This window comes from Lotus japonicus, chromosome 4 (genome assembly GCF_012489685.1).
Source record: "Lotus japonicus ecotype B-129 chromosome 4, LjGifu_v1.2".
NCBI classification, from domain to species: domain Eukaryota; kingdom Viridiplantae; phylum Streptophyta; class Magnoliopsida; order Fabales; family Fabaceae; genus Lotus; species Lotus japonicus.
The window spans coordinates 44,776,279-44,802,408 of NC_080044.1; the positions used below are offsets into that span (position 1 = coordinate 44,776,279).

The following is a 26,130-nucleotide window of genomic DNA, read 5'->3' on the forward strand; positions in this document are numbered from 1 at the left end:
AAAATAGGGGTACGGGTACGTTAGATATATGTATATTTTTTTATACATAATATTTAAATATAAATAAATTATGCAAAAAAAAAGAAGATAAATATAATTAATTAAAATAACATCCAAGACATAATATTAAATTGTTCAACAAAACAACATAAAACCAAATAATTGTTCAACACCACAACAACATAAAACCAAATAATTGTTCAACACCACACCACAACAACATAAAACCAAATAATTGTTCAAACACCACAACAACATAAAAGCTAAATGTTCACCAAAGAGAAGCCACTTCAACCACCAAAATTACAAATTTAAACTTCTCAAACTCCATCGGTGTCATTCTCATTTTCAATGAAAAGAACAGCCTGCAACTCGGGCTCATCAAGGGAAAGGGAAGCACCTTCAAGAATACTAGAGCCTTCAAGATCCCATTCATCTCCACCAATGTCCCACATTTTTGTCTCACCTTCCTTATAACTTTGGCTTTTTCTTGAGAGAAGACGAAGATTTGTATGTATGAAAACTAGATCTTGAGCTCTTGTAAAATGGAGTTTATTCCTTTTCAATGAATGGATGAAGGAATAAGTACTCCAATTTCTCTCAGTAGAAGAAGATGATGATGGTTGAGAAAAAAGTTTCAAGGCAATGGTTTGAAGCTTAGGGAGTGCAGCACCATATGTGATCCGCCAAACCTTTGGCTTGAGATCCCATCTATCTTGTAAGCAATCAAATCGGTCAAGACCTTCAGCCCCAGTTGAGAAGTTGTAAAACTCTTGAAATGCCTCATTTCTTTCCCTTGCATCTTGGAAGTATCTTCTTACGCATTGCATTCTTCCAATGCATATCTCATTGTCTTTATGTGGTGGTACCCTATTTGGAACTTCCGCAATGGCCTACAATAATACCTATTATAGAAAGTATAATGAACAAGTCAAAGTTAGTTGGTTCATCAAAGAAAGAGTAGAATGCAAAATGTAAGAAAAAATTGAGTTAAATTTACCTTGGATTAAGTGAATGAGCTAAGCAATGAAGTGGTGTGCTAGTTTTAGTCCATCTATCAACTAGGATGCCATGCACCACTTCACAAAAACTCGAATACTCATCTAGCCCCTTTCCCTCATGCTGAAATATTGCAACCTTCACTTGCTCAATCATGCAATCCCATTTCTCATAAACCAAATGAAATGTTGATTCATCGGTATCACAAGCACGAAGCATGTCATATATGGGATTAGTAAAGCTTAGAATATAATCAACCTCCTTCCACCAACTATCCTTTAGAATTGTTTCTTTCACAAATGTAGCCCTTACAGGATCATCCTCTTGGTAGCTAGACCATTGTTCATCAATAACCATAGATAGCAAACCATGCTTAAAATCTCTCAACCTTTTAAGCATGATGAGGGTTGAAGCAAACCTAGTATCAGCAACTGCAAGCAACTTCAAGCGCACAAATTGATTAAACATAAATAGACGCTTAGAATGATTCATGATGAAGTTCTTAATTAAACGAGCAGCATCAGCAATTTCAAATATCCAGCTACACTCTTTGTAGGCAACTTGATTAGCATCAGTATTTTTTGGAGCACAAATACTTTTGAGTGCAAGGTTCAATATGTGAACAACACATGGAGTCTAAAAGATATGCGGATACTCACTTTCAATAATAGAACCAGCAGCCTTACACACTGGCGCATTTTTAGTAATTACTTGGACCACATCTAGTGGCCTAACATCACGAATGGTCTCCAAAATCTTCCGTGCAATATAATGTTTGTCCTTAAATTCACCAGATCCATCAACAGACTTCAAGAACATAGGTCCTGAATCACAAATTGCCATAAAATTTATCAAAGGTCTTCTCTGCACATCTGTCCATCCATCGGTCACTATGCTCACCCCTTTCTCTAGCCAAGTATCTTTGATCGGCTCAAGTAGTTTCATTATGTTGGCCTTTTCTTTTTGCAACAATGTAGTCCTAATAGAATTGTATCCAGGTGGAACAAAGCCCGATATAGTATAGTTTGCAGCAAAGTTGAGCATTTTCACAAAATATGGATTTCTAGCAACATTGAAGGGCAAACCAGCTGAGTAGAAGAATCTAGCAATTTCACTAGTCAATTGATCTCTAGCCTCATTGTTCCATGCCTTTTCTAATGCTCCTCCTTTCCGTTTCTTGCTCCCATCATCCAAGGGTGGTCTCAAACTTGTAGTTCCCGTCGGTAAAGGAACTTGAACAAGTTTTTCTTTCTCAACTGCCTCCCTTTCAATTTGTTTCATCTCTTCAAAGCAATCATCTGAGACTTTCTTACAAAAGTTAACCCCTTACTGTGGTACCCTAATTAAGTGACCCCTCACTCTAGAATAGGAACCATTAAATGTAGTATCACAGTAGTGGCAAGTCCAAGATGTATTCCCACGTCCACCAGCCTTATTTGATTTTACAATGACATAACCCCAAAGGGGAATTTTACTCGGAACAACTCCACAGGAAAATTTACTAGACGCAGTTGAAGCATTGCCGCTTGAACTTTGAGAAGACATTTATCAAATTATCAACCTAACAAAGAACAAGGGAATCCAATTAATGTGAAAAATAAGATGTCATTTGATTTCATATGTTAACAGTAACACAGCTTACTGCCAAAATATGGCCAAAATGCATGCAAAATATAGAAAACGGGAAAAATGAAGAATACAAGACAAACTCAAGCCATAGCCATGATTCTTAAGCACATGGAAACAATGCCAACATGATAGAATCCAATCAAGCTTTAAAAACTTGCACAAAATGGAACTTTCTAAACCGAAAAATGCTTGTATGCAAGACCCACCAAAAAATTGACAAGCTTCAACCACTATGCAATACACAGAATCAAAATTGATCAGGGCATCAACCATTCAACCAAATTCAACAAAGCAAAGCAAGAACAAATGAAAGGAAAAAAGCAACATAAAAATGATGTGGAGGAGCGCGGGTACCTGCGGTGGTGGCCGGCGGTGAGACCTAGAGGACGGCGCAGGAGTGCACGACGGTGGTTGCTGGGTTTCCTTCTCTCGTGTTTCTTGAGTTCTTTTGCTGGGTTTCCTTCTTTTCACGCGATTTAGGGTTCTGATTCTCTTTTTTTTTTTTTTTTTAAGGCCAAAACAACGTCGTTTTGAGCTAGGAAAAAAAAATAAAAAAAAGGCCAAAACGACGTCGTTTTGGCCCGTAACCCTTATTATTTTATAACGGGTACGTACCGTACGCGTACCCGTAGCGTATGTGTACCGGGTACGTACCCGGTACGGGTACGCGGCCAAAACGGTCGTACCCATGCATCAGGGACTACAAGGCTACAATGAAATGGTCTAAAGCATATAGTCAGCACAGGTTGACTTTCATAAGCTGACAACTCTGTCCTGTCCACTCGTTAACGATTGTAAAAGGGTTGGAAAAATTTATTTTAGTTGTTGGCTATCTAATTAAGAACCATTGTAAAAGGGTTGAAAAAATACATTTTAGTATTTCGCGGCGGTTTAAACCGCCGCAGGACAGAGGCAGAATGAAGTACACACTTTGCGGCGGTTTCAAGCGCCGCTATATACCTGCGGCGGTTATTCCCACGGTTGGCAAAAGCGCCGCAGAACGCCTCCCCGACGCTCGTAACTGCGGCAACGCCTCAGCATACGTTTTGCGGCGGTTTCAACCGTGGCAAATGGCTCCCAGAACCGCCGCAAAATGTTGATTTTTTTGTAGTGGTTGTATAGTACTGCTGTAAGTGATTAGTTAGATGATTAATTAGCTTCAAATCAAAGCTTTATTTAGAGCCATGCAATGTCCAGGTAATTAAGGTGCAAATACGTTACAGCCAGCGTGCGTTATACATTTAGTACAGTGTAATGTAAATGGGATTATTAATGCATGAGAGAAAGTCATGAGCATATCATTTGATTATCGAAAAGGACAAATTACATTTCTATATTTTTTTTTTCTGAACCTAAAACAACTCCATTTCAATTAAAAGAATCAATTAAGAAGAGTTAAATCTCAATGAATTGTGGTAGCAAGACTAATCTATCACTTAGATAAAAATATCCACAATTAATTTAAGTGGTACGTACATATACATACCTTACCTCTCGTAAAGAATACATAAACTAAAGAGACATGTAAAATTTAAACTAAAAATCGTATTGCTATTTTGTTAAATTTAGAGTGAATGGTCAAATTGTTTATGGAAAGTGTTGGGTGTTGGCAAATTTGTCTCAGGACTTAGAAAATACTTTTACAATTTTTTTTTTCTTTCTAGAAAGCTACTCTCACAATTTTTTATTATGTAAAATGTCTGTTAAATTAGTCATATCAAATAAAACATCGATCACTGTATTCTCTGTAGAAAGTATTTCTTTTTTCTAGGGATGAAATTATCAACCACAAGCACTTTCAAAAATTCATTCTAAAATTTTGGAACTACACATTGTGGATGAGTTTTGGGGGGGGCACTCATTATCTATTATCTATGAGAAAGCACAAGGGCCGGGCAATTTTGGTTTCAATTGGATTGGTGGTTAAGTTGCACTTAATTAGGGAGGAAGGCAGGTCACAGTGCTATTAACCTTTTGCTTTGTTTTTATTTTAGTTGGGTCATCCAAATTTGCATTGACCTGACTGCTCACCTCTCCTCTTCCTAGCTAGTGGGTGTGTTGGCCACATCTCTAAAAGGATCTGTTTCAGATTTCTTTTGCCATTAAATTCTCATATGGTCAATATTTGAAATTAAGATGCTTTGATTTGTTATTATATCACAAGAGACAAGATACTTATTATAAAGGAGGGGGAGATAACAGTGAAAGATCACTCCAGAAGATAATTGAAAATTTGAAAGTACCAGGAACCGACTCGAATATATTGCCTTTTCTACACTTTTTCGAATTCAGTTGGTTATCCTTGTCTTTTTTATTCATCAACTAGTTAATTGATTTGCTGACTATGTGCATTACGTTGAGTTTTATTAGGGATATAGTAATAGACTAGTTAGTTAGTCAACTATCTTGCTTAGTTAACTAATGGTTAGATTACAATAGTCTTTATGTAAGACTATAGTGCCCACTAGGGTGGGCAAGTTATATTTTTGGTCCACCGGTGGACCAGGGGTAATTTTGACTTTCCCTTTCCCATTTTCCTGTTCCCTTTATCTTTCCCTTTCTCTTTCCTCCTTCTTCTTCTTCCCACTTCTTCCCAGCTAGCCACCGGTCCACCGCCAACGCCAGCCATCTTGTGTTCATTTCTTCATAAACAAATCAATCACCCAATATTCCATCTCTCCTTCAGATCTGTACGAACTAGAGAAAGAGATCAACAAAGTTGAGGAAGAAAGCGATGTCAAGGGAGATTGGAGAAGACGTCCATGGCGGTGGCAAGCAGACATGAAATCAAGACCAATTGTTTTTTTTTTTTTGAAAGATCAAATGTTATTAGATTGAAAGTATACAACCCAAAGCATTTGGCTTTCTTAGGAACCTTTTCAAAAAGGAAATATCCTGATCCTAAAATACCTATGAGCAACACACGATGGGGAAAGAAATTGTTGCAACAACCAGCTCCTACAATTATTATCCTGACAGTGCCCCTTAAAGAACCTTTTCAATTATAACCATCACCTAGGCAATTCCTGTACAGATCTCTTGTCACAAGAGAGCTTATGGTACCTTGCAAAAGCACCAACAGCCATTAGCAGCCTGCACTCACAATTCAGCGTTCAGTACAGTCTTCAAGCTTCTGCTGTCTTCGAACAACACCCATAGATCTTGGATCCTCCGAACGCCCATTTCGGAAGCCTCATCAGAGGAAGCATCTAGACCTGCAAGGGCCTCAACGTTCCGCCTCGGAGCACCGTCTCCACCGCCGCTTAACATAGTTGCATAGAAGAAAAGAAAAATAAGTTGAGAACGAAAGGGGGTGGTTGTGGGGGAGGAGGGTACCAGACCGGTGAGAGAAGGGAGAAGAAGAGATGTGTATTGGCACTTTTGCCCTTTTATCATTCATCAGATCCTAGCCATTCAAATAAAGAATATTCTAAGATTCTTAAATCCAACGGTATTTAAGCCTGGTCCACCGGTGGACCAAAATATAACTTGCCCACCCTAATGGGCCCTATACTCATATACTGATCAGTGTAACCTTTACCTTTCATAATATAATAGAATTCAGTTGTAACCGTTTTCCCTCTCTATCTCTCTCTCTCTCTCTCTAAGTTTGGTTCATTCTCAACATGGTATCAAGAGCGTGTTTCGATCCATAGCCATGGCTGCCAGTGATTCCTCTACTGCAAACTCTCTCTCTACAGAGAGTTCTCTTTCTAAGTCTCTTTCTCACTGTATAAGCATCAAGCTTGATGAGAAAAATTTTCTCTCATGGAAGCAGCAGATCGAAGGTGTGATTCGCACGCACAAGCTTCAACGATTTGTTGCAAATCCTGTGATTCCAGATCGCTATCTCTCTGATGAAGATCGCGTGTCTGATACTGTCAATCCAACGTATTCTGCTTGGAAACAACAAGATTCAGCGTTGTTCACTTAGTTACTTTCATCGCTATCTGAATCGCTTCTGCCGATTGTCGTCAATTGTAGTCACTCGTATCAAGTTTGGGATGAAATCATTGATTTCCATGAGTCGAAGGCACAAGCTCAATCGACGCAACTCAGATCTGAGTTGAAATCCATCACCAAAGGTTCGTTATTTACTTCTGATTACTTGCGTAAGATTAAATCGATTATCAACACTCTGATTTCAATTGGCGATCCTGTTTCCTTTCGTGATCATCTGGATTTCATCTTTGATGGTCTTCCTGAGGAATTTAGTCCTCTTACGACTCTTGTGTTCAATTGTGGGACTCCGTGTTCCTTCAACGAAGTCGAATCCATGATCATCAGTCATGAAGCGCGACTGGATCGTGTTAAGGAGAAGAACTCGAGTGATTCCTTGATCATTGCGAATGTTGCACAAGTTAATGTTTCTTCTTCTGGTCACTCTACTGCGCAATCCTCTGCAAGCACGTATGGAACACCAAATTCGCACTCTGCTGACGATTCTGGTGGTGATTATCATGGTGATTATCGCGGTGGCGGTGATTATCGAGGTGTACGCAGTGGTGGTCGTGGCGGCCGCCGTGGTCGTGGTCGCAATGGCAGAGATTACTCTGTGCAGTGTCAGATTTGTTCTAAATATGGCCATGATGCCTCTATTTGCTATCACAAACACACTTCCAGATCCTCTGCATCATCTAACAGTTCACAGATGGGAGGTTTTGCTCCACAGTATGGTTTTCCTGGGGCAATGCCTTCACAATATTGATTTCCAGGATATGGTGTTATGCATGGGTTTCCTCCTATGGCAGGTTTCCCATCCATGCCTGGGTTTGGTCAACCTGGAAGACCTTCTGCACCTTCCTGGTATTCACAGCAGTTTTATCCTAGAGGCTATGCTTCTTCCAATGCTCAACCACATCACAACTCTCAACCTGGTTGGCATTCTCAGCGAGCACTTTCTCCTGCTCACCATTCAGCCTCACAACCTCCTCAAAGGCCTCCACAGTCATATCTTGCAGGACCTATAGCTCCTTCTGACACTAGCTCAATCTTAGGACCAGTACCTCAGGGATTCTTTGCAGGATCCAGCAATCCACAAAGTGCAGGGAGCTGGTATCCTGATTCTGGAGCCACTCATCACATCACCAATGATTCTACATTGTTTTCAGACACCAATTCTGTTGCCATCAATGACCATGTCCTCATGGGCAATGGTCAAGGTGTGTCTATTAAGTCAATTGGCACAGCTAGTCTACATTCACCTATACAACCTCACACTACTTTAACACTTAAGAAACTGCTTTTGGTTCCTTCAATCACAAAAAATCTTGTTAGTGTGAGCAAATTTGCCAAAGATAATGGAGTATTATTTGAGTTCTGGCCAACTGACTGTTTTGTAAAATCCCAGGCAACTACTGAATTGCTTCTTCAAGGACAGCTTGGCAGTGATGGCCTTTACAGTTTTGATGACTTTCAACCTGCTCAAGCTTCTACTACTGCTGATAAGCATTCTTCTCCTGCAACTTCTTTAGTTTCTGTTTCTGCTTTACATTCCAATAAAGAGCATGTGCAATCTGCTAGTCAAGCACTTGCTCCTTCTTCTTATGATCTATGGCACAATAGATTTGGGCACCCTCATCATGAGGCCCTCAAGCATGCCCTTAGACAATGTAGTTTAGTTGTTCCTATTAAGCCTTCTACCACTGTATGTGCTGCATGTTGTCTTGGAAAGTCTCACAGGCTTCCTTCTCATACATCAACCTCAGTCTATTCTTCTCCCCTGCAACTTATATTTGTGGACATATGGGGACCAGCCTCTGTTCAGTCTTCTTGTGGCTATCATTACTTCCTCACCTGTGTTGATGCCTATTCAAGGTATACTTGGATCTATCCTCTCAAGGCTAAGTCAGAAGCTTATACTAGCTTCCCTCAGTTCAAGTCTATGGCAGAATTGCAGTTTAGTCACAAACTCAAGGCTATTCAGAGTGATGGAGGGGGAGAATTCAGACCTCTTATGAAGTTTTTTGCTGATAATGGAATAGTTCATCGAGTTACTTGTCCACACACACATTGTAAGACCCGGTTTTAGGGCATACTAGTTTAATTATAATATTGAATAATATTATGTGAATTGCTTGTGCTATATGTGATATTAAGCCTTTTAAAAAGGTGATTAATTGTTAAAAGCAATATTAATGCTTAGAAACCTCTAGACGTAGATGAGCGTGACGATACAAGCACTTTGACAGTAATATTGCTAGGGTTCTGCGACGGCGACTTTTAGGTCAAAATCGGCCCGACAGGGGCGATAAGTTGGCGAATTGAGTCGGCAAGGACGATTTCGTGGGCCACACCAAATGGGGAGGTGCTGGGAATATTTCTAAAAATATTCCATGAGGGAATATTCCTTTCCCCTTTTTTTTTTAGAGTTTTATTTAAATAAAATGGGTTTTTATTCAAATAAAATGTATTTAATTATTTTAAAACCTATAATTTATTAAATAAAAATTTTCAAAATTATTCTCTGGAACATTTATGAGGCTGGTGGGCCAAGTGACCTGGACTGGGTTTGGTTGGCCACGACTGGTGACCTGGACTGGGCTAGTCAGTGGTGACGTTCAGGGGATGGACCTGAACAAAGGACGAATATGAAACGGCAGTGCGTTGGAGAGGTCCAACCCCGATCATCAAGCTGTTGGGCAGCGGTGCGTTGGAGGTGTCCAACCCCGATCGTGGAGTCGTATTCGTTCTGCTTTTCCATGAGGGATTGGCTTATAGATATCCAAAGCGTCTGCATGCATGTGCACAAGCATTGACTAACAATAAACTATGAGATAGTTCCCTATACTTGTGAAACTTAGAATTATGAGATAGTTCCCTATACTTGTGAACCTTAGAACTTAATATAGTCTCCATATTTGTGAATGTTAGCTTAGTGAAGAACTTGTGACTGATAGGGTAGTATACCCTACTTATGATGTGTGTGTGTTAGAAGTTGACCCTTGCTTGTTTGCTTGTTTGTTGTTTGTTGTTTGGGGCGCTTAACGCCTAGACAACAAGCATGCGTGTGATCAGTCGAGATGCGACCCTATATCTACTTGATGTGGACGACGGCAAGGCTCGAGACATCGACTGCGCGACTTATGGTTCAGCTATGAGATTGGCGAGAGCAGAGGATGCGAGACGATATGATGCGAGCGCTGGAGGAGGCCTTGGAGGGCACGTGACTTATGAGTCGGGTATTGAGTGTGATAATTGAGTCTGTACTTGGGGGTGAGCTGAGTTTGTTTATAGGGTTCGAACCTAACCTAGAGACCTTCTTGTTGTGTTGGCTCGGGGGCGGTCGAACACTAGTTTAATCATTATGTTGTAATTTGTAAGAATCATTGTACGCTTCCAAAGCTTTTTGTTGGCAAATCCGCAAGTGTACGAATCCACCCGGTTTTAAATATCGAACCACAGGGATTGTGAGTGAATAGATTCAGTTTAAAGCTTTGAGTTTGAAGGTTGGTATTATTGAAATGATGAAACGTCGAAGTAGTAAAAAGGGAAAATAAACATAAACTCAGAAAATAACATGCTTTGGGTTCTTGTTCAACTAGTCAATTCAAGTACATCATTCTAAGCACATGTTCTCATGAATCTCTCCTTGATGATATAGCCTAGTTACTCACTTATTGATTCCTCACATAAGCAATTCTCTCATACTAAAAGCTAAGCTCAATTCCTTGTGTACTTAGTCATTTATATGAGGTTTTAGATCATGCAATTTCAGGCCATCAAACCCCAACCCTTCCTCTATTCCTAGTAGCAAGTATAGAAGGGGTAATCCCAAATCGGTTCCCTAATCTATAACAAACTTCCGTTCTGATTATAGAATAGTATAAAGCAAGCATGCATACAAGCTTAGATTGATGTTCAGAAAATGGGATTCAAGGAAAGAAGAAGAACATGTGGGAAAGAACTTAAGATTATAACTCAAACATGAAAAGTCTTACATGAAAACCAAAGCATAAGAAGAGCCATGCTTGGCTAAGAACCTGAATTACAAGCTTGGAAGCCCTCTCTCACTCTCCTAGATGATCCTCTACCTCTGAATTTTACAAAGTATCCAAGATTCCCAAAGAAAATGACTAAAATCCTATTTATAGGCAAAAATAAACGAGGCTGAGCTGTTCTGGGCGCTCAGGCGCCAATTCAGAGCGCCTGAGCGCCAATTCCATTCTGAAATATGGCCTCTGGAAGGTAATTGGCGCCTAGGCGCCAATTAAGCATGCCTAGGCGCCAATTCCAGAACCCTGGAAAAAGCAATTGGCGCCTAGGCGCCAATGGAGCACGCCTAGGCGCTCTTAACTCGCTGGAAAGCCTTTTATCTTCATTTTAACTCCTCTTTACTCCTCTTTAAGCCTCCATTCAATTCTCCAAGCCTCTAGACCTTCCCTCTTCAGCTGATTCAACCTGAAACCTTGATGAACAAGCTTGGAAAATATCTTGAAAGTTAAAGGTCAGTTTTGCACAAAGGCTCCAAAACAAGTGGAAATTGCCTAAGACTCCTAAACTCTAATAAAATGCTACTAAAACCCTTATAAAACTACAAAATTACTAAACTAATGCAAATGCACAAATAAAAGTAAAAATGCGTGAGAATGCATGAAACACTACATGAGACACAAGAAAAAGACTCAAAACCTACAAGGAAAAATCCTAAAAACATCATATAAACCCGGGTCATCACACCACTATACTCAACGACAGCTCGCCCTCGAGCGTCACTAAGATTAGCTTGCCCACAAGCACAAAGAATGTCTCCCAACACACATGCCAAAAGAAGGATACATTTTTAGAAAACCGGGGGATCAAGTAAATGCAGTTAGTTCCAAGAGAAAGATTCAACAATCAACTTCATGCTACTCTTAGATAAAGAAGAATTAGAGTCCACTATGAGAAGCATTTAGAGCTAACATCCTAGCATGAGACAATTGTTTAGTGCACTGAGCACACAAGCAAGTTCATAGGTTCTGAGAATCATTTCCTCAAGAGCAACTAAAGTTGACAATGCATTATTCATTGAGACTTCAAAAGGGTTGTAATGTTGGCTAGGTAAAGCACATGGTAGGTGGTCCTTAAGGAAGACTAAGGTTGCACAAGATTTTGAGTGTGGTCCTTCATGAAAACCGGAGCTTAGAGCAATTGATACTTAGCAAACAAGTCTTTTAACCCCCTTTTGTTTCAGAATTTTTTCTTTTTTTTTTTGGAACTCCACCCATTCCATGGAGTTCATTTTTTTCTTTTGACTTTTTTTTTGGAACTCCATCCGGCCATGGAGTTCATCTTTTGAATTTTTTTTTGAATTTTTTCCTTTGGGGCAAGAGACAATTGCATTTTCTATAAACTAGCTCCATTGAGAGTTAAGACCCACAACTCCCCATTTTTCCAACCAAACAACCAGCCCAAATAACAAAGGTAACAAAGAAATCTCCATAAGGCTCAAAAGGGTCAACTAGGGAAAAAGATGTTATAAAAACAATTTCTGAAGTACAAGAAAACCTACCAGTCTCAAGAATGCAAGTCTCCTAAAGCTACACTCGAGGACCCAAGAAATGAAACACAGAACCAAGAAGTGCAAGTGAGTCAGGATCCTCCAGGGAAATTATATAGTGAAGGGTCAAAGATGGACCCTTGTGGACTCACATCAACTCTATCCTCAAGATAACACTTAGAAGAATGAAGTCTCTCCTTCTCTTTCCCAAACATACAATCACTCCCCAAAAGAAAACACAAAGTATCCACTTAAAAACATTTTCAAAACCAGCATCATGTGAGAAAGCAAAACTTGGGAACATATCATTTGAGTAAAGGGTAAAAAGACCAAGGTATGAAAGACTCTATAAAAACAAAATGCATGATAAAAAAGTTAAACAAAATCTATAAAAGAAAAATATGCTAAAAATGCATCGACTAAAATTCAGAGTAAGAAAAGAACCTCCTTTCAAGTGATTAAGTGCTTCCAAGTGTTCTCCTTTGGTCTTTCAAATGCTGGAAAACAAGGTGCTCAAGTGCTAATTGCCACCGCTCGAGCGCCATTGTATCCATTTTATTTCCTAGAAAAAAAACATAAGAAACAAAACGTAAAACAGAAAAAAGAAACATGGGTTGTCTCCCATTCAGCCCTAAGTTTGAGTCTTAGGTAGACGTTACCTCAAACTCGTAACTCAAACCAAAAAATCACAAACAATCCCCGGCAACGGCGCCAAAAACTTGTTGGTAAATCCGCAAGTGTACGAATCCACCCGGTTTTAAATATCGAACCACAGGGATTGTGAGTGAATAGATTCAGTTTAAAGCTTTGAGTTTGAAGGTTGGTATTATTGAAATGATGAAACGTCGAAGTAGTAAAAAGGGAAAATAAACATAAACTCAGAAAATAACATGCTTTGGGTTCTTGTTCAACTAGTCAATTCAAGTACATCATTCTAAGCACATGTTCTCATGAATCTCTCCTTGATGATATAGCCTAGTTACTCACTTATTGATTCCTCACATAAGTCATTCTCTCATACTAAAAGCTAAGCCCAATTCCTTGTGTACTTAGTCATTTATATGAGGTTTTAGATCATGCAATTTCAGGCCATCAAACCCCAACCCTTCCTCTATTCCTAGTAGCAAGTATAGAAGGGGTAATCCCAAATCGGTTCCCTAATCTATAACAAACTTCCGTTCTGATTATAGAATAGTATAAATCAAGCATGCATACAAGCTTAGATTGATGTTCAGAAAATGGGATTCAAGGAAAGAAGAAGAACATGTGGGAAAGAACTTAAGATTATAACTCAAACATGAAAAGTTTTACATGAAAACCAAAGCATAAGAAGAGAGATTAGCCAAGCATGGCAAGAGCCATGCTTGGCTAAGAACCTGAATTACAAGCTTGGAAGCCCTCTCTCACTCTCCTAGATGATCCTCTACCTCTGAATTTTACAAAGTATCCAAGATTCCCAAAGAAAATGACTAAAATCCTATTTATAGGCAAAAATAAACGAGGCTGAGCTGTTCTGGGCGCTCAGGCGCCAATTCAGAGCGCCTGAGCGCCAATTCCATTCTGAAATATGGCCTCTGGAAGGTAATTGGCGCCTAGGCGCCAATTAAGCATGCCTAGGCGCCAATTCCAGAACCCTGGAAAAAGCAATTGGCGCCTAGGCGCCAATGGAGCACGCCTATGCGCATTTAACTCGCTGGAAAGCCTTTTTATCTTCATTTTAACTCCTCTTTACTCCTCTTTAAGCCTCCATTCAATTCTCCAAGCCTCTAGTCCTTCCCTCTTCAGCTGATTCAACCTGAAACCTTGATGAACAAGCTTGGAAAATATCTTGAAAGTTAAAGGTCAGTTTTGCACAAAGGCTCCAAAACAAGTGGAAATTGCCTAAGACTCCTAAACTCTAATAAAATGCTACTAAAACCCTTATAAAACTACAAAATTACTAAACTAATGCAAATGCACAAATAAAAGTAAAAATGCATGAGAATGCATGAAACACTACATGAGACACAAGAAAAAGACTCAAAACCTACAAGGAAAAATCCTAAAAACATCATATAAACCCGGGTCATCACTTTTATTAATAAAATGAATTATTCACTCTACTTCTCAAGTTACTACTTTTTATTTGTAAGCAATGTTTCGAAAAGGTTTTTATTTCAGTTAAAATTTACACACGTTTTTGGAAAAAGGTTACTAAAGTGACCCTCGAGAAATCAGGGCGTTACATTGTGGTATCAGAGCTTTGGTTGAGAAAACCAGAGCTTTGGGTTAGTGAGTTGAGTCCGAGAGAGTTGGGTAGAACTTGTTTGCTAAGATGGTTGATCGACTTGTGAGATTGTCTGGAGCGTCATTGCTGTGATGCTCAACCCTTGGAGTCCTTAGACTATAAGACTCTTGTTGGAAGTGAAGTTTGAATTTGGATTGTAAACTTGTGCAGGTTGAAAGATGCCTCCACGACAAACCCATCTAACAAACAATTGGCTCAAGCCATGGCTCAGCTGGCCCAGTTGGTGGCACAACAAGCTGCTGCAACTGCCGCCAACAATGCTACTCAAGCTCAGCGAGAGACTGAAGAGCATACTCAGAGGACTCAGCAACAGGCTTGGGAGCTAGCTCAGGCTCAAACTAGGGGGTTGAATGACTTCAAACGCCAGGACCCGCCAAGGTTCAGTGGTGAGTCGGATTCGGAAAAGGCTGACCTTTGGATCCAGGAACTTGAGAAAATCTTTGGAGTGCTGCAGACCCCTGATGACACCAAGGTGGTGCTAGCTACGTACATGCTGCTGGGTGACGTCGAGTACTGGTGGAGGAGCGCCAGGCAGATTTTGGAAGCAGGCAATGTGGAGATTACCTTGACTTCTTTCAAGAGGGCATTCCTCGACAAGTATTTCCCAGAGACCGCAAGAGAAGATAAGGAAACACAATTTCTGAAGCTCCACCAAGGGAGCATGTCTGTCGGAGAATATGCCGCCAAGATGGAGGCGTTATCAAAGCATTTCCGATTCTTCCAGCTGCAAGTGGACGAACCCTACCTGTGCAACTGCTTTATGTTGGGGGTTCGGTTCGACATTGAGGAAGCTGTGAGGCCCCTGGGTATTCGGCAATTCCAAGTGCTAGTCGAGAAGGCCCGAAAAGTTGAGGCTATGAAGAACCATCGAGGGAGTAGGCAAGGAAGGGGTGGACCAATCAGGCCAAGCCATCAAGATTATGAGGGGCATGGTAAAGGGAAACAACCTCAGAAGAAGCCTTATGACTACCAGCGAGGCAACAATCGAGTTATGGGTCAGAACACATCCAATGAGACAACCCATGAAGGTCAAGGTAACCAAGCCCAAGGGAAGGACGTGACTTGCTTCAAGTGCGGAAAAGTGGGTCACTATGCTAATGTCTGCAAGGAAGACCCTAGAGTGTGCTTTAACTGCAATAAGCCAGGACACGTGGCAAGGGATTGCAAGGCACCAAAGGTTGAAGCGGGAGCAACCTTGAATGCCGCAGGAGGAAGGCGTCCGGTAACAGCAGGACGAGTGTACACCCTGAACGTTGACGAAGTTGAGAACACCAGGGAGCTAGCTCGGGAATAGGCTAGTTCTGTTAGTGACCTTGTCACCACTTTGTTTTGAACTTGAGGCTTTGCCTTTTTTTTTTTGGAATTGTATTCCACTTATCTATGTTGTAGCGGTTGCTACCTTTTGTTTTAACTTTTAAATCAAGATGTAACCTCTTGATGATATTCAATAAGAGATTTCCTTGCAACCCAAGTCTTCGCTAGAAGTTTGCTTAACTATGATGTGTGTGATTTGTTGTGAGTCAAAGGGTGACCAAGTCACTATCTTCCTTATGTTTTTGTGGTGTTTTGTGTGATTGTGTTTCACTCTCGATTATCCTCACTTAGCGAAGATGGTGGATGGAACCATCAGCTAAGAAAGGATGGCGGATGGAGCCAATGATCGGGGTGCATTGATCGGGATGGTGGATGGAATCGTCAGATCGATGAGATGATGGATGGAACCATCAATTGAGCAGGAATGGTGGATGGAACCATTGGTCAGACCGAGATGGTGGATGGAACCATCAGGAAAGACGGGATTGGTGGATGGAACCAACGATCATATATGGTGGATGGAACCATAGATCGGACAAACCAGATGGTGGATGGAACTGTCGAATGGACTAGGTGGTGGATGGAACCACTGGACGAGTGAATTGGTGGATGGAACCTTTGAGCTCGGTGTCCGGAAAATTTGTTTTTCTGTGTCTGAGCTGTTGATGTTGCATTTGGAACACCTGGACGGGACGCCGACCAGCGTGTACCGGCATGAGCATAACACCTGTTTGACTTAAAATTTTTATTGTTTTCGTGTGACCACAATGAGGCAGTCTGGGTCGTGTTCTTACGGGAGAGTTTCATGAGGTTCTACGACGAGTGTCTAGGTTATAGACAGTGTAATGTGAGTAACTCGAACATCCTTACCAGTTATTTTTCTAATTGTCATCTTTTGGATATTGAGCCTGATCAACTTAATATTGGAAAATGGTGATCGGAATGATAGTTGGTGTTGGACTATGAAAGGAACGTTAAGGAGAGACAGATTCCCTTTGTGTAAATGATGTGGAACCAGACCACTAGAGATGTCACATGAAGACGAGAAAGATGAGACTAAGGACGAAAACCTATGCGTCGAGACGACCGAAAATTCGTGGAAAGTATCAGAGTGCGCAATGGAAGCGTGGTGTGTCCTCCTATAGTAGTTTCGAGGACGAAACTATTTTAAGGAGGGTGGTATTGTAAGACCCGGTTTTAGGGCATACTATTTTAATTATAATATTAAATAATATTTTGTGAATTGTTGGTGCTATATGTGATATTAAGCCTTTTAAAAAGGTGATTAATTGTTAGAAGCAATATTAAGTCTTAGAAACCTCTAAACGTAGATGAGCGCGACGATACGAGCACTTTGACAGTAATATTGCTAGGGTTCTGCGACGGTGACTTTTAGGTCAAAATCGGCCCGACAGGGGCGATAAGTTGGCGAATCGAGTCGGCAAGGACGATTTCATGGGCCACACCTCATGGGGAGGTGCTGGGAATATCTCTAAAAATATTCCATGATGGAATATTCCTTTCCCCTATTTTTTGAGAGTTTTATTTAAATAAAATGGGTTTTTATTAAAATAAAATGTATTTAATTATTTTAAAACCTATAATTTATTAAATAAAAATTTTCAAAATTATTTTCTGGAACATTTATGAGGCTGGTCGAATTTTCGGAGGGAGGAAGGAGAAAAAGACTTTAGAATTTCAAATTAGGGTTTTATGGTGCATTAAGAGGGGATTTTTGTGATTAATGCACCTAATCACCTAAAAACCACCTTGTTTTGTGTTTGATAGTTTTATTGAGTGAAAATCTGCTCATATTTGCATGAGGTGGGCGGCCAAGCTTGGAGAAGGAGGAGGGAATGGTTTTCCACTTAATTGCTAGTCTTTATGGAGGAGAAAATCAAGGGTTTGATTCCTTTGACTCTCATTAAGTGGGAGGGCTTGAGTGAGAGTTTTCAAATCTTTAAAGGGCCTTGACAAATCTGATTTAAAGAATTAAGGATTTAATTTTGAGCCTTCAAGAGTTTTGGTTTTAATGGAAATTAAATGGAGGATTAAAGCATGGTTTTAAAGGGTGTTATGGACTAGAAATAAATTGCATAGAGGCCCTTGGTTTGACCAAGCTTGTGGCCGAAATTTTCAAGAATTTTGGAGGGAAAAATACATTCAATCACCCCTTCAATGCTTTGTCCCCAAACCTCTAGTATAAATAGACCCTCTCCTCCTCTCATTTCTTCACACCAAGCTCATTTGCTCTCTCTTCTCTCTAGCTGTGAGCTTCCTCTCCCTCTCTTGTCTTTCTTTTATTTTTTTCTTGTTTTAGTTCCTAAGCCTTGAGCAAGGCCATTCTCAATATGCTCTGTGGTTGCAGCTTAAGCTGATCTGCCAAAAACCAGAAGAGAATGATCTTGATCGGGTTGCTTAGGAATGTTTATGTTTTTGGGGGTTTTTCTTAAGAAATTCATGATGTTCTTATAACGTTCTTATGATCTTCAAACAATTATTTTAGAAAAGGGGTTTTGATCTTATGAAAGAGAAAGTTGTGATTTTTCGATGTTTTAAGATAATATTTTTGAAAAGACGGGGAAAAGATATATTATCGCTAAACGACTACTAATTCGTACCGTTACTCTGTCCACATGACTAGGAAGTTCGGAGCGAGCGTGACCCCGCCAAATCCAAAGTCCTAGGACGTGTTCTGCTGTGACTAAGGTAAGGGCACTTCGGCCTCGGCCTAGATAAATTGTTTGTGATTGTGATTGTTAGCAAGCATGATGCTAGGACTATTGATGATGTATGTGCTAGATATGCTATATGATGATGCCATAAATGCTAGCTAGTGTTATTATGAACATGCATATATGCCTAGGGTGTTAGCTATATTTATTGCTATGCATGCAAGTTATTATGCGATGATATGTTGTTCATAAGAGATGAACGTGATGGGCTTAGGGCCTAGTGATGATGACTGACTTGCATGGCATGCATTTGTGGGCCAAGTGACCTGGACTGGGCTTGGTTGGCCACGACTGGTGACCTGGACTGGGCTAGTCAGTGGTGACGTTCAGGGGATGGACCTGAACAAAGGACAAATGTGAAACGGCAGTGCGTTGGAGAGGTCCAACCCCGATCATCAAGCTGTTGGGCAGCGGTGCGTTGGAGGTGTCCAACCCCGATCGTGGAGTCGTGTTCGTTCTGCCTTTCCATGAGGGATTGGCTTATGGATATTCAAAGCGTCTGCATGCATGTGCACAAGCATTGACTAACAATAAACTATGAGATAGTTCCCTATACTTGTGAAACTTAGAATTATGAGATAGTTCCCTATACTTGTGAACCTTAGAACTTAATATAGTCTCCATATTTGTGAATGTTAGCTTAGTGAAGAACTTGTGATTGATAGGGTAGTATACCCTACTTATGATGTGTGTGTGTTAGAAGTTGACCCTTGCTTGTTTGCTTGTTTGTTGTTTGTTGTTTGGGGCGCTTAACGCCTAGACAACAAGCATGCGTGTGATCAGTCGAGATGCGACCCTATATCTGCTTGATGTGGACGACGGCAAGGCTCGAGACATCGACTGCGCGACTTATGGTTCAGCTATGAGATTGGCGAGAGCAGAGGATACGAGACGATATGATGCGAGCGCTGGAGGAAGCCTTGGAGGGCACGTGACTTATGAGTCGGGTATTGAGTGTGATAATTGAGTCTGTACTTGGGGGTGAGCTGAGTTTGTTTATAGGGTTTGAACCTAACCTAGAGACCTTCTTGCTGTGTTGGCTCGGGGGCGGTCGAACACTAGTTTAATCATTATGTTGTAATTTGTAAGAATCATTGTACGCTTCCAAAGCTTTTATTAATAAAATGAATTATTCAGTCTACTTCTTAAGTTACTACTTTTTATTTGTAAGCAATGTTTCGAAAAGGTTTTTATTTCAGTTAAAATTTACACAAGTTTTTGGAAAAAGGTTACTAAAGTGACCCTCGAGAAATCGGGGCGTTACATTGTGGTATCAGAGTTTTGGTTGAGAAAACCAGAGCTTTGGGTTAGTGAGTTGAGTCCGAGAGAGTTGGGTAGAACTTGTTTGCTAAGATGGTTGATCGACTTGTGAGATTGTCTGGAGCGTCATTGCTGTGATGCTCAACCCTTGGAGTCCTTAGACTCTAAGACTCTTGTTGGAAGTGAAGTTTGAATTTGGATGGTAAACTTGTGCAGGTTGAAAGATGCCTCCACGACAAGACCCATCTAACGATCAATTGGCTCAAGCCATGACTCAGCTGGCCCAGATGGTGGCACAACAAGCTGCTGCAAGTGCCGCCAACAATGCTGCTCAAGCTCAGCGAGAGGCTGAAGAGCATGGTTAGAGGACTCAGCAACAAGCTCGGGAGCTAGCTCAGGCTCAGACTAGGGGGTTGAATGACTTCAAACGCCAGGACCCGCCGAGGTTCAGTGGTGAGTCGGATCCGGAAAAGGTTGACCTTTGGATCCAGGAACTTGAGAAAATCTTTGGAGTGTTGCAGACCCCTGATGACACCAAGGTGGTGCTAGCTACGTACATGCTGCTGGGTGACGCCGAGTACTGGTGGAGGAGCGCCAGGCAGATTTTGGAAGCAGGCAATGTGGAGATTACCTGGACTTCTTTCAAGAGGGCAGGTTGTTGAGGTTGGCCTGACTTTGCTTGCTCATGCTATGCTTCCTCTCACATACTGGGACCATGCCTTCTTAACAGCCACCTTTCTCATTAATAGGACTCCTTCTTCAGCTCTAAGTAATTTGAGTCCTTACACAAAGCTGTATAATCAAACTTTTGATTGTAAGTTTCTCAAGGTGTTTGGCTGTGCTTGCTATCCTTTTCTTAGACCCTATGCCAACATTAAATTGGCTTTCAGATCCAAGGAGTGTCTCTTCCTTGGTTATTCCTCTAGTCATAAAGGCTACAAGTGCTTGGACAGCATATGACGGATCTTTATCTCAAAAGATGTGGTGTTCAATGAGGGCAAATTTCCTTACTCTGAGTTATTCCCCTCCTCAACTGCTGCAGTACCAGTACGGGCTCCTATTTTGTCTCATATTCCTCTGTTTTCTGCCCCAGTTCAGCAACTTGGTGCCCCTCCTTCACCACCTCCTGGTTTTGGAGTTGCAAGTTCTTCTTCTGAGTCTGCTGACTCAGCACCACAAGACCCTTCACCACCTCAAATGGTCACTTCTTCATCCAATGCTGACCAGATTTCTCCATCTCCTATTGTATCTTCTGTTCCTGAGCCAGCAGCAGCCCCTTTGCATTCTACTAACACTCACAGTATGATCACAAGAGCAAAATCTGGAATTGTGAAACCTCGACTGTTTCCTACCCTTTTATTGGCTCAGGCGGAACCTACAACAGCCAAACAAGCTTTCAAAAATCCCAAGTGGGTACAGGCTATGCAGCAGGAATATGATGCTCTTCTCTCTAATCAAACCTGGTCTTTAGTTCCTCTTCCCTCTGGCAGAAAGCCTATAGGCTGCAAATGGGTTTTAGAATCAAAGAGAATGTTGATGGGACTATTGACAGGTATAAGGCCAGATTGGTGGCCAAAGGTTTTCATCAAAGGCCTGGCATTGATTATACAGAGACTTTCTCCCCAGTTGTCAAGCCAACAACTATTAGGGTCATTCTTACATTGGCTGTCACTTTTGGTTGGCATATTCAGCAATTGGATGTCAACAATGCCTTTCTAAATGGCTTCTTGGAAGAGGAAGTGTACATGCACCAACCTCCTGGTTTTGAACATAAGGATAAGACTCTGGTTTGCAAACTGCAAAGGTCCTTGTATGGACTCAAACTGGCCCCTAGGGCCTGGTTTGAAAGGCTTAAAGCTGCTTTACTTAAGTATGGATTCAAGTCCAGCAAGTGTGATCCCTCCCTTTTCACTTTCTCTTCTAGACATGATAGAGTTTATCTCCTTGTCTATGTGGATGACATTATTGTCACTGGGTCTTCTATTGCATTGATTCAGCAGCTAGTTCAGAAACTTCATTCAGATTTTGCTTTGAAACAATTGGGTGATCTTGACTATTTTCTTGGGATTCAGGTTCAGAGGCTTTAGAATGGCTCTTTAATTCTTTCTCAAACCAAGTACATCAATGATCTTCTTGAGAGGGCCAATATGGCAGATGCTAAAGGGATCTCTACACCAATGGTCAGCTCCTCCAGATTGACTAAACATGGAGCAAATTACTTGCAGGATCCAACACAGTACAGGTCCATTGTTGGAGCCTTGCAGTATGCAACTCTCACTCGTCCAGAGATTAGTTTTCTGTGAACAAGGTGTGTCAATTCCTTTCTCAGCCTCTTGAAGAACACTGGACTGCAGTGAAAAGGATCCTTCGCTATCTAAAAGGGACTGCACATCATGGTCTGTTGCTGCAAAAGGGTTTTAGAAACCAACCTATGTCTCTTAGAGCCTACTGTGATGCTGACTGGGCTTCTGACCCTGATGACAGAAGGTCTACTTCTGGTTATGGCATTTTCTTTGGACCAAATTTGGTCAGCTGGAATTCTAAAAAGCAAACTCTGGTTGCTCGCTCTAGCACAGAGGCTGAATATCGCAGCTTAGCCAATACAACTTCAGAATTTCTCTGGATCCAGTCTTTGCTAACAGAACTAAATGTTCCCTATCAAACTCCTCATGTTTACTGTGACAATATGAGTGTTGTAGCCCTTACTCATAATCCCATTCTCCATGCTAGGACCAAGCACATGGAGCTTGATATTTTCTTTGTTCGAGAGAAAGTTCTTACTAAAAGTCTGATTGTGACGCATGTTCCCTCACTGGATAAAGTTGCTGACATCTTTACTAAGGCCTTGTCTCCAACATGATTTGCTACTTTGGCTTCCAATCTCAGAGTTGTTGATAAGTTCACACTTCATCACCCACCTTGAGATTGCGGGGGTGTATTAGAGATCTAGTAATAGACTAGATAGTTAGTCAACTATCTTGCTTAGTTAACTAATGGTTAGATTACAATAGTCTTTATGTAAGACTATATATACTCATATACTGATCAGCGTAACCTTTACCTTTCATAATATAATAGAATTCAGTTGTAACCGTTTTTTCTCTCTATCTCTCTCTCTCTCTAAGTTTGGTTCATTCTCAACAAGTTTAACTTAGATTACAAAACTAAAATTTTAATATTTTAACATGTTGACTTTAACATTGATTCAACAGAAATTCAAACACACAATGTATATATTCTTAAAATCATATATACTCATGCTATGCATATCCTTCTCATAGTTGCTGAACAAATGCACACAAACACACACCAAATTCCATTGCAAACAAAGTGTATTCACAGGTTTAATTTCCACTCAATGTTTGATTATTATGTTTAGATGACAAACCAATCATTAATTAAAGCAATTATTTCCTTAATTGAATCTTTAAGCTAGGCATAGATACCCTCTTTCTATGGCTATTAGCCTATACATACCCTAGTTATTTTTTCAGGTTTTTTCATCCAATCAAAACGAAGAATTCTTTTTTTTTCCTATGCTCTAGTGGCTTTGGAATAACCCCTTCACATGACAATCATATTTTAATACATTTGATAGAGCAAAAGGAAAGCATAACGCATGAGACCTAGGCACACCATTTGCTGCATAATAATTAGTCCCATATTCCTACATAGGAGAATTCACATTTTTAGATCTCAGAAAATAGCTAATTTCAGTAGTTCAGTTTTTAATCTAAAATGCATGGTACGCTGTATCATTTTCCTTTTCCATTGACTTTCTGATTGTGTTTACTAAAAATTAGTATGATTGTTAAAGTGTCAGAAAAAATAAATCCATTTCATCAAGCAAGTCTGACTAAATTACTCGAAAGAGTGTTGAGTGAGGGAGGAATAGTAAGGTACTGTGATTCTTCTCCCCAGAGTGCTTCTCTGGACCAAGAGGGTTCTGTTTTTTCATCGAGTTATGCCGGCCTGAGGGACCTGTAATGACACTCTAACACTCAAGTTTAAAATGTAGGGAGAAGCAAGAAGTGAGCGATGAAAATGTGTGTACCTTGTGCTATGCGGGACCTATCTTTTATAGGATTGAGTTTTGAAAGTTCCGAGGTTGGATGTTTGAGGTTGGGCGTCATGATGGGTACGAGGTACAACAATGGAGGGGCACTGTTAAATCTTCTCACTTGTTGTTTAGTCAAATGGGTCGGGGTAAGCTTGTGTGTTGTTGCGCGATCTTTGAGCATCGTGCTTGTACCTTGAGCAAATAGCTGGTGACATTGGATGGAACTTGGTGGATGAATGCACCCGAAGCTGCACCCTTGACTAGGATGAGTGATTGCGAAATAGCAATCAACTTCGATGAAAGCAATTAGTTGTGGGGACACCATGTAATCAGACAAGGTGATGTAGTCATTACAGAGAGGCAGTCGATTGCTGACCTTGTACTAATTTATGTTTGTAATTGGGGCATCCGGTGGTGACCTCTTGAGGGTTCACAACATCAAGTGAGGGGTGCTCGTTGACTGTACACATCTCCCATCTTAGGGTTGGCCTTATGGGCCTTCCTGACCCCGTCTCGGTCAAGGTCGAGTTGTTCTCGTGGCATACAATACGATTGTATGAGTTATGACAATAGATGTTGGGTTCGGGGGTTATGCAGAGCTTTGAGATGAATGTCAAAATAGAGGACGTTGGTTCCGCTGAGTTACGATGGTAAGGTGCTTGGCGCTCATTTTCCGGTGTTTGAGTAGCGGTTACCCTAGCCATGGCAATTCCGAGAGATGTTGGTGTAGAGCATTCCGGAGTGTTTGGAATCCGATCAACATTGATCGTTTGCTGGGTACCGGAACAACTGTCCCCTAACTCTAAACATGCGTGGATGTAGATGCCAAGAGATATAGATAAATCTGAGTGCTTGAGATCCGGGTGTTCAGAGTGCTGGTCATTTACACCATTGTTTCTATTACTAGCCCAAAGTACTAAAATACCTCACACGCTTAATCACTAACTAGTGGATGGTTGATTGCTGCGTGTAATTAATTGATTGCATGTACATGAAGCATTTTAATTTAACAATGTAACTAAGCTTTTTTTTAGTTGAGGTTTTTTCATTAGTATTTGTTTGGTTTGTAGGTGCAATTTATTTTCCTTTTCTTGGATTGGGTTGAAGTACCCCTTGTGCTTCATATCAATATAATTTCAGGGCTTATCGGAAAAAAAAAATTCGTTACAAACAAAATTTGTTACTAGGCTTGATGTCTGAAGAGAAAAGCCAGTACATACAGAAGATTCATTTGGCAAGTTCTGTGTAAGCCATGAACTTTAGGCATAAAACAGAAAGCTCAATATATTGTAAATCCAATAATCTACACCCTTCGCATTGCCGCACACTTAAAACTGACTCTCTATATATGATGTTTTATTGAGTTATCTATCGCTGCCCATTTATTGGTGACAGGAAACCTCTCATTCTTCTATTATACATCAATTTCTATCTATTGGGTACTTGACATGCAACTAGTCAACTAGTTGCATTACAGTGTATTTGAAACTTTTACATGGCTAAATTACATGGGTAATGCTCGTTGGGACTCTAGTCTGTAGACTCTGGAGGTTTCAACTTGCAATACAACTCGCACTAAACATTAACACAATCATGATCCTAAGAGCCTAGACCATGAAAAATTCTTGCATATACCTATAGACCTCAGATGGAAGCCGTACATTGTGGGGCCACGATGTGCTTCAGGTTCAAGGAGATCACTTCACTCACATGCAGTGTTATCAGACTCGGCTCGAACCGGCCGGTTCGACCGGTTGAGCCGGGAACCGGACCCTAAACCGGTTCGAGCCGAGCATTAGATCGGCCGTGCAATTCACCCGCTGTGAACCGGAAAAAACCGGCCGGTTCAATCAAAAAACCGGTGACTCGGTCCTTACGGTTGGACCGGTTCTATATTTTAAAAAAAAAAACTGAAAACTCAAAAATCTCAAAACTGGGTCGTTTCAGGCTTCAGCAGCAGAAGGGTTTTCAAGTTTCAATTTCACCTTCTCACGTTCGATCTTCAACCTCAGTGCTTCATCCTTCACCCATTCGATCTTCCTCATCCTTCAGTGCCTGCGCCGCCGCCGCTCCACCACGTGACGCAGCTTGTTTCCGCCGCCGCTCCACCACGCCTTGCTCGCGATTCACGGTTCAGCTTCTTCTTCCTGGTGAGCTTCTTCTCCTTTCTTGGTGTTTCTATTTTAAGCTATCTCAGTTCAATTTCTTCACCATAGTATACCACAATAATTCAGTACAATTTCATCACCATAGTATATTCGTGTTGTATACCACAATCTTTCTATTCTTTTGCTAATTTCTTTTGCTAATTTCATATCTGATTGCTTTTCTTTTGGTAATTTCATTTGATGATGCCTGGATATAC

General features: G+C 40.8%; 2 protein-coding genes across 2 annotated transcripts; one reads left to right on the forward strand and one right to left on the reverse strand.

Annotated features, from left to right (window-relative positions):
* Nucleotides 1–320: 320 nt before the first annotated feature.
* Nucleotides 321–2,280, reverse strand: LOC130712795 (uncharacterized). The gene is made up of 3 exons (XM_057562609.1): nt 1,711–2,280; nt 1,078–1,635; nt 321–893 (listed from the first exon to the last, which is right to left on the reverse strand). Exons 1-3 carry the CDS (start codon nt 2,278–2,280, stop codon nt 321–323), a joined length of 1,701 nt encoding a protein of 566 aa, XP_057418592.1.
* Nucleotides 2,281–14,598: 12,318 nt separating this feature from the next.
* LOC130712796 (uncharacterized) lies at nt 14,599–15,690 on the forward strand. The gene has a single exon (XM_057562610.1). The coding sequence runs from the start codon at nt 14,599–14,601 to the stop codon at nt 15,688–15,690; it is 1,092 nt and encodes a 363-aa protein (XP_057418593.1).
* The last annotated feature ends 10,440 nt before the right edge of the window (nt 15,691–26,130 follow it).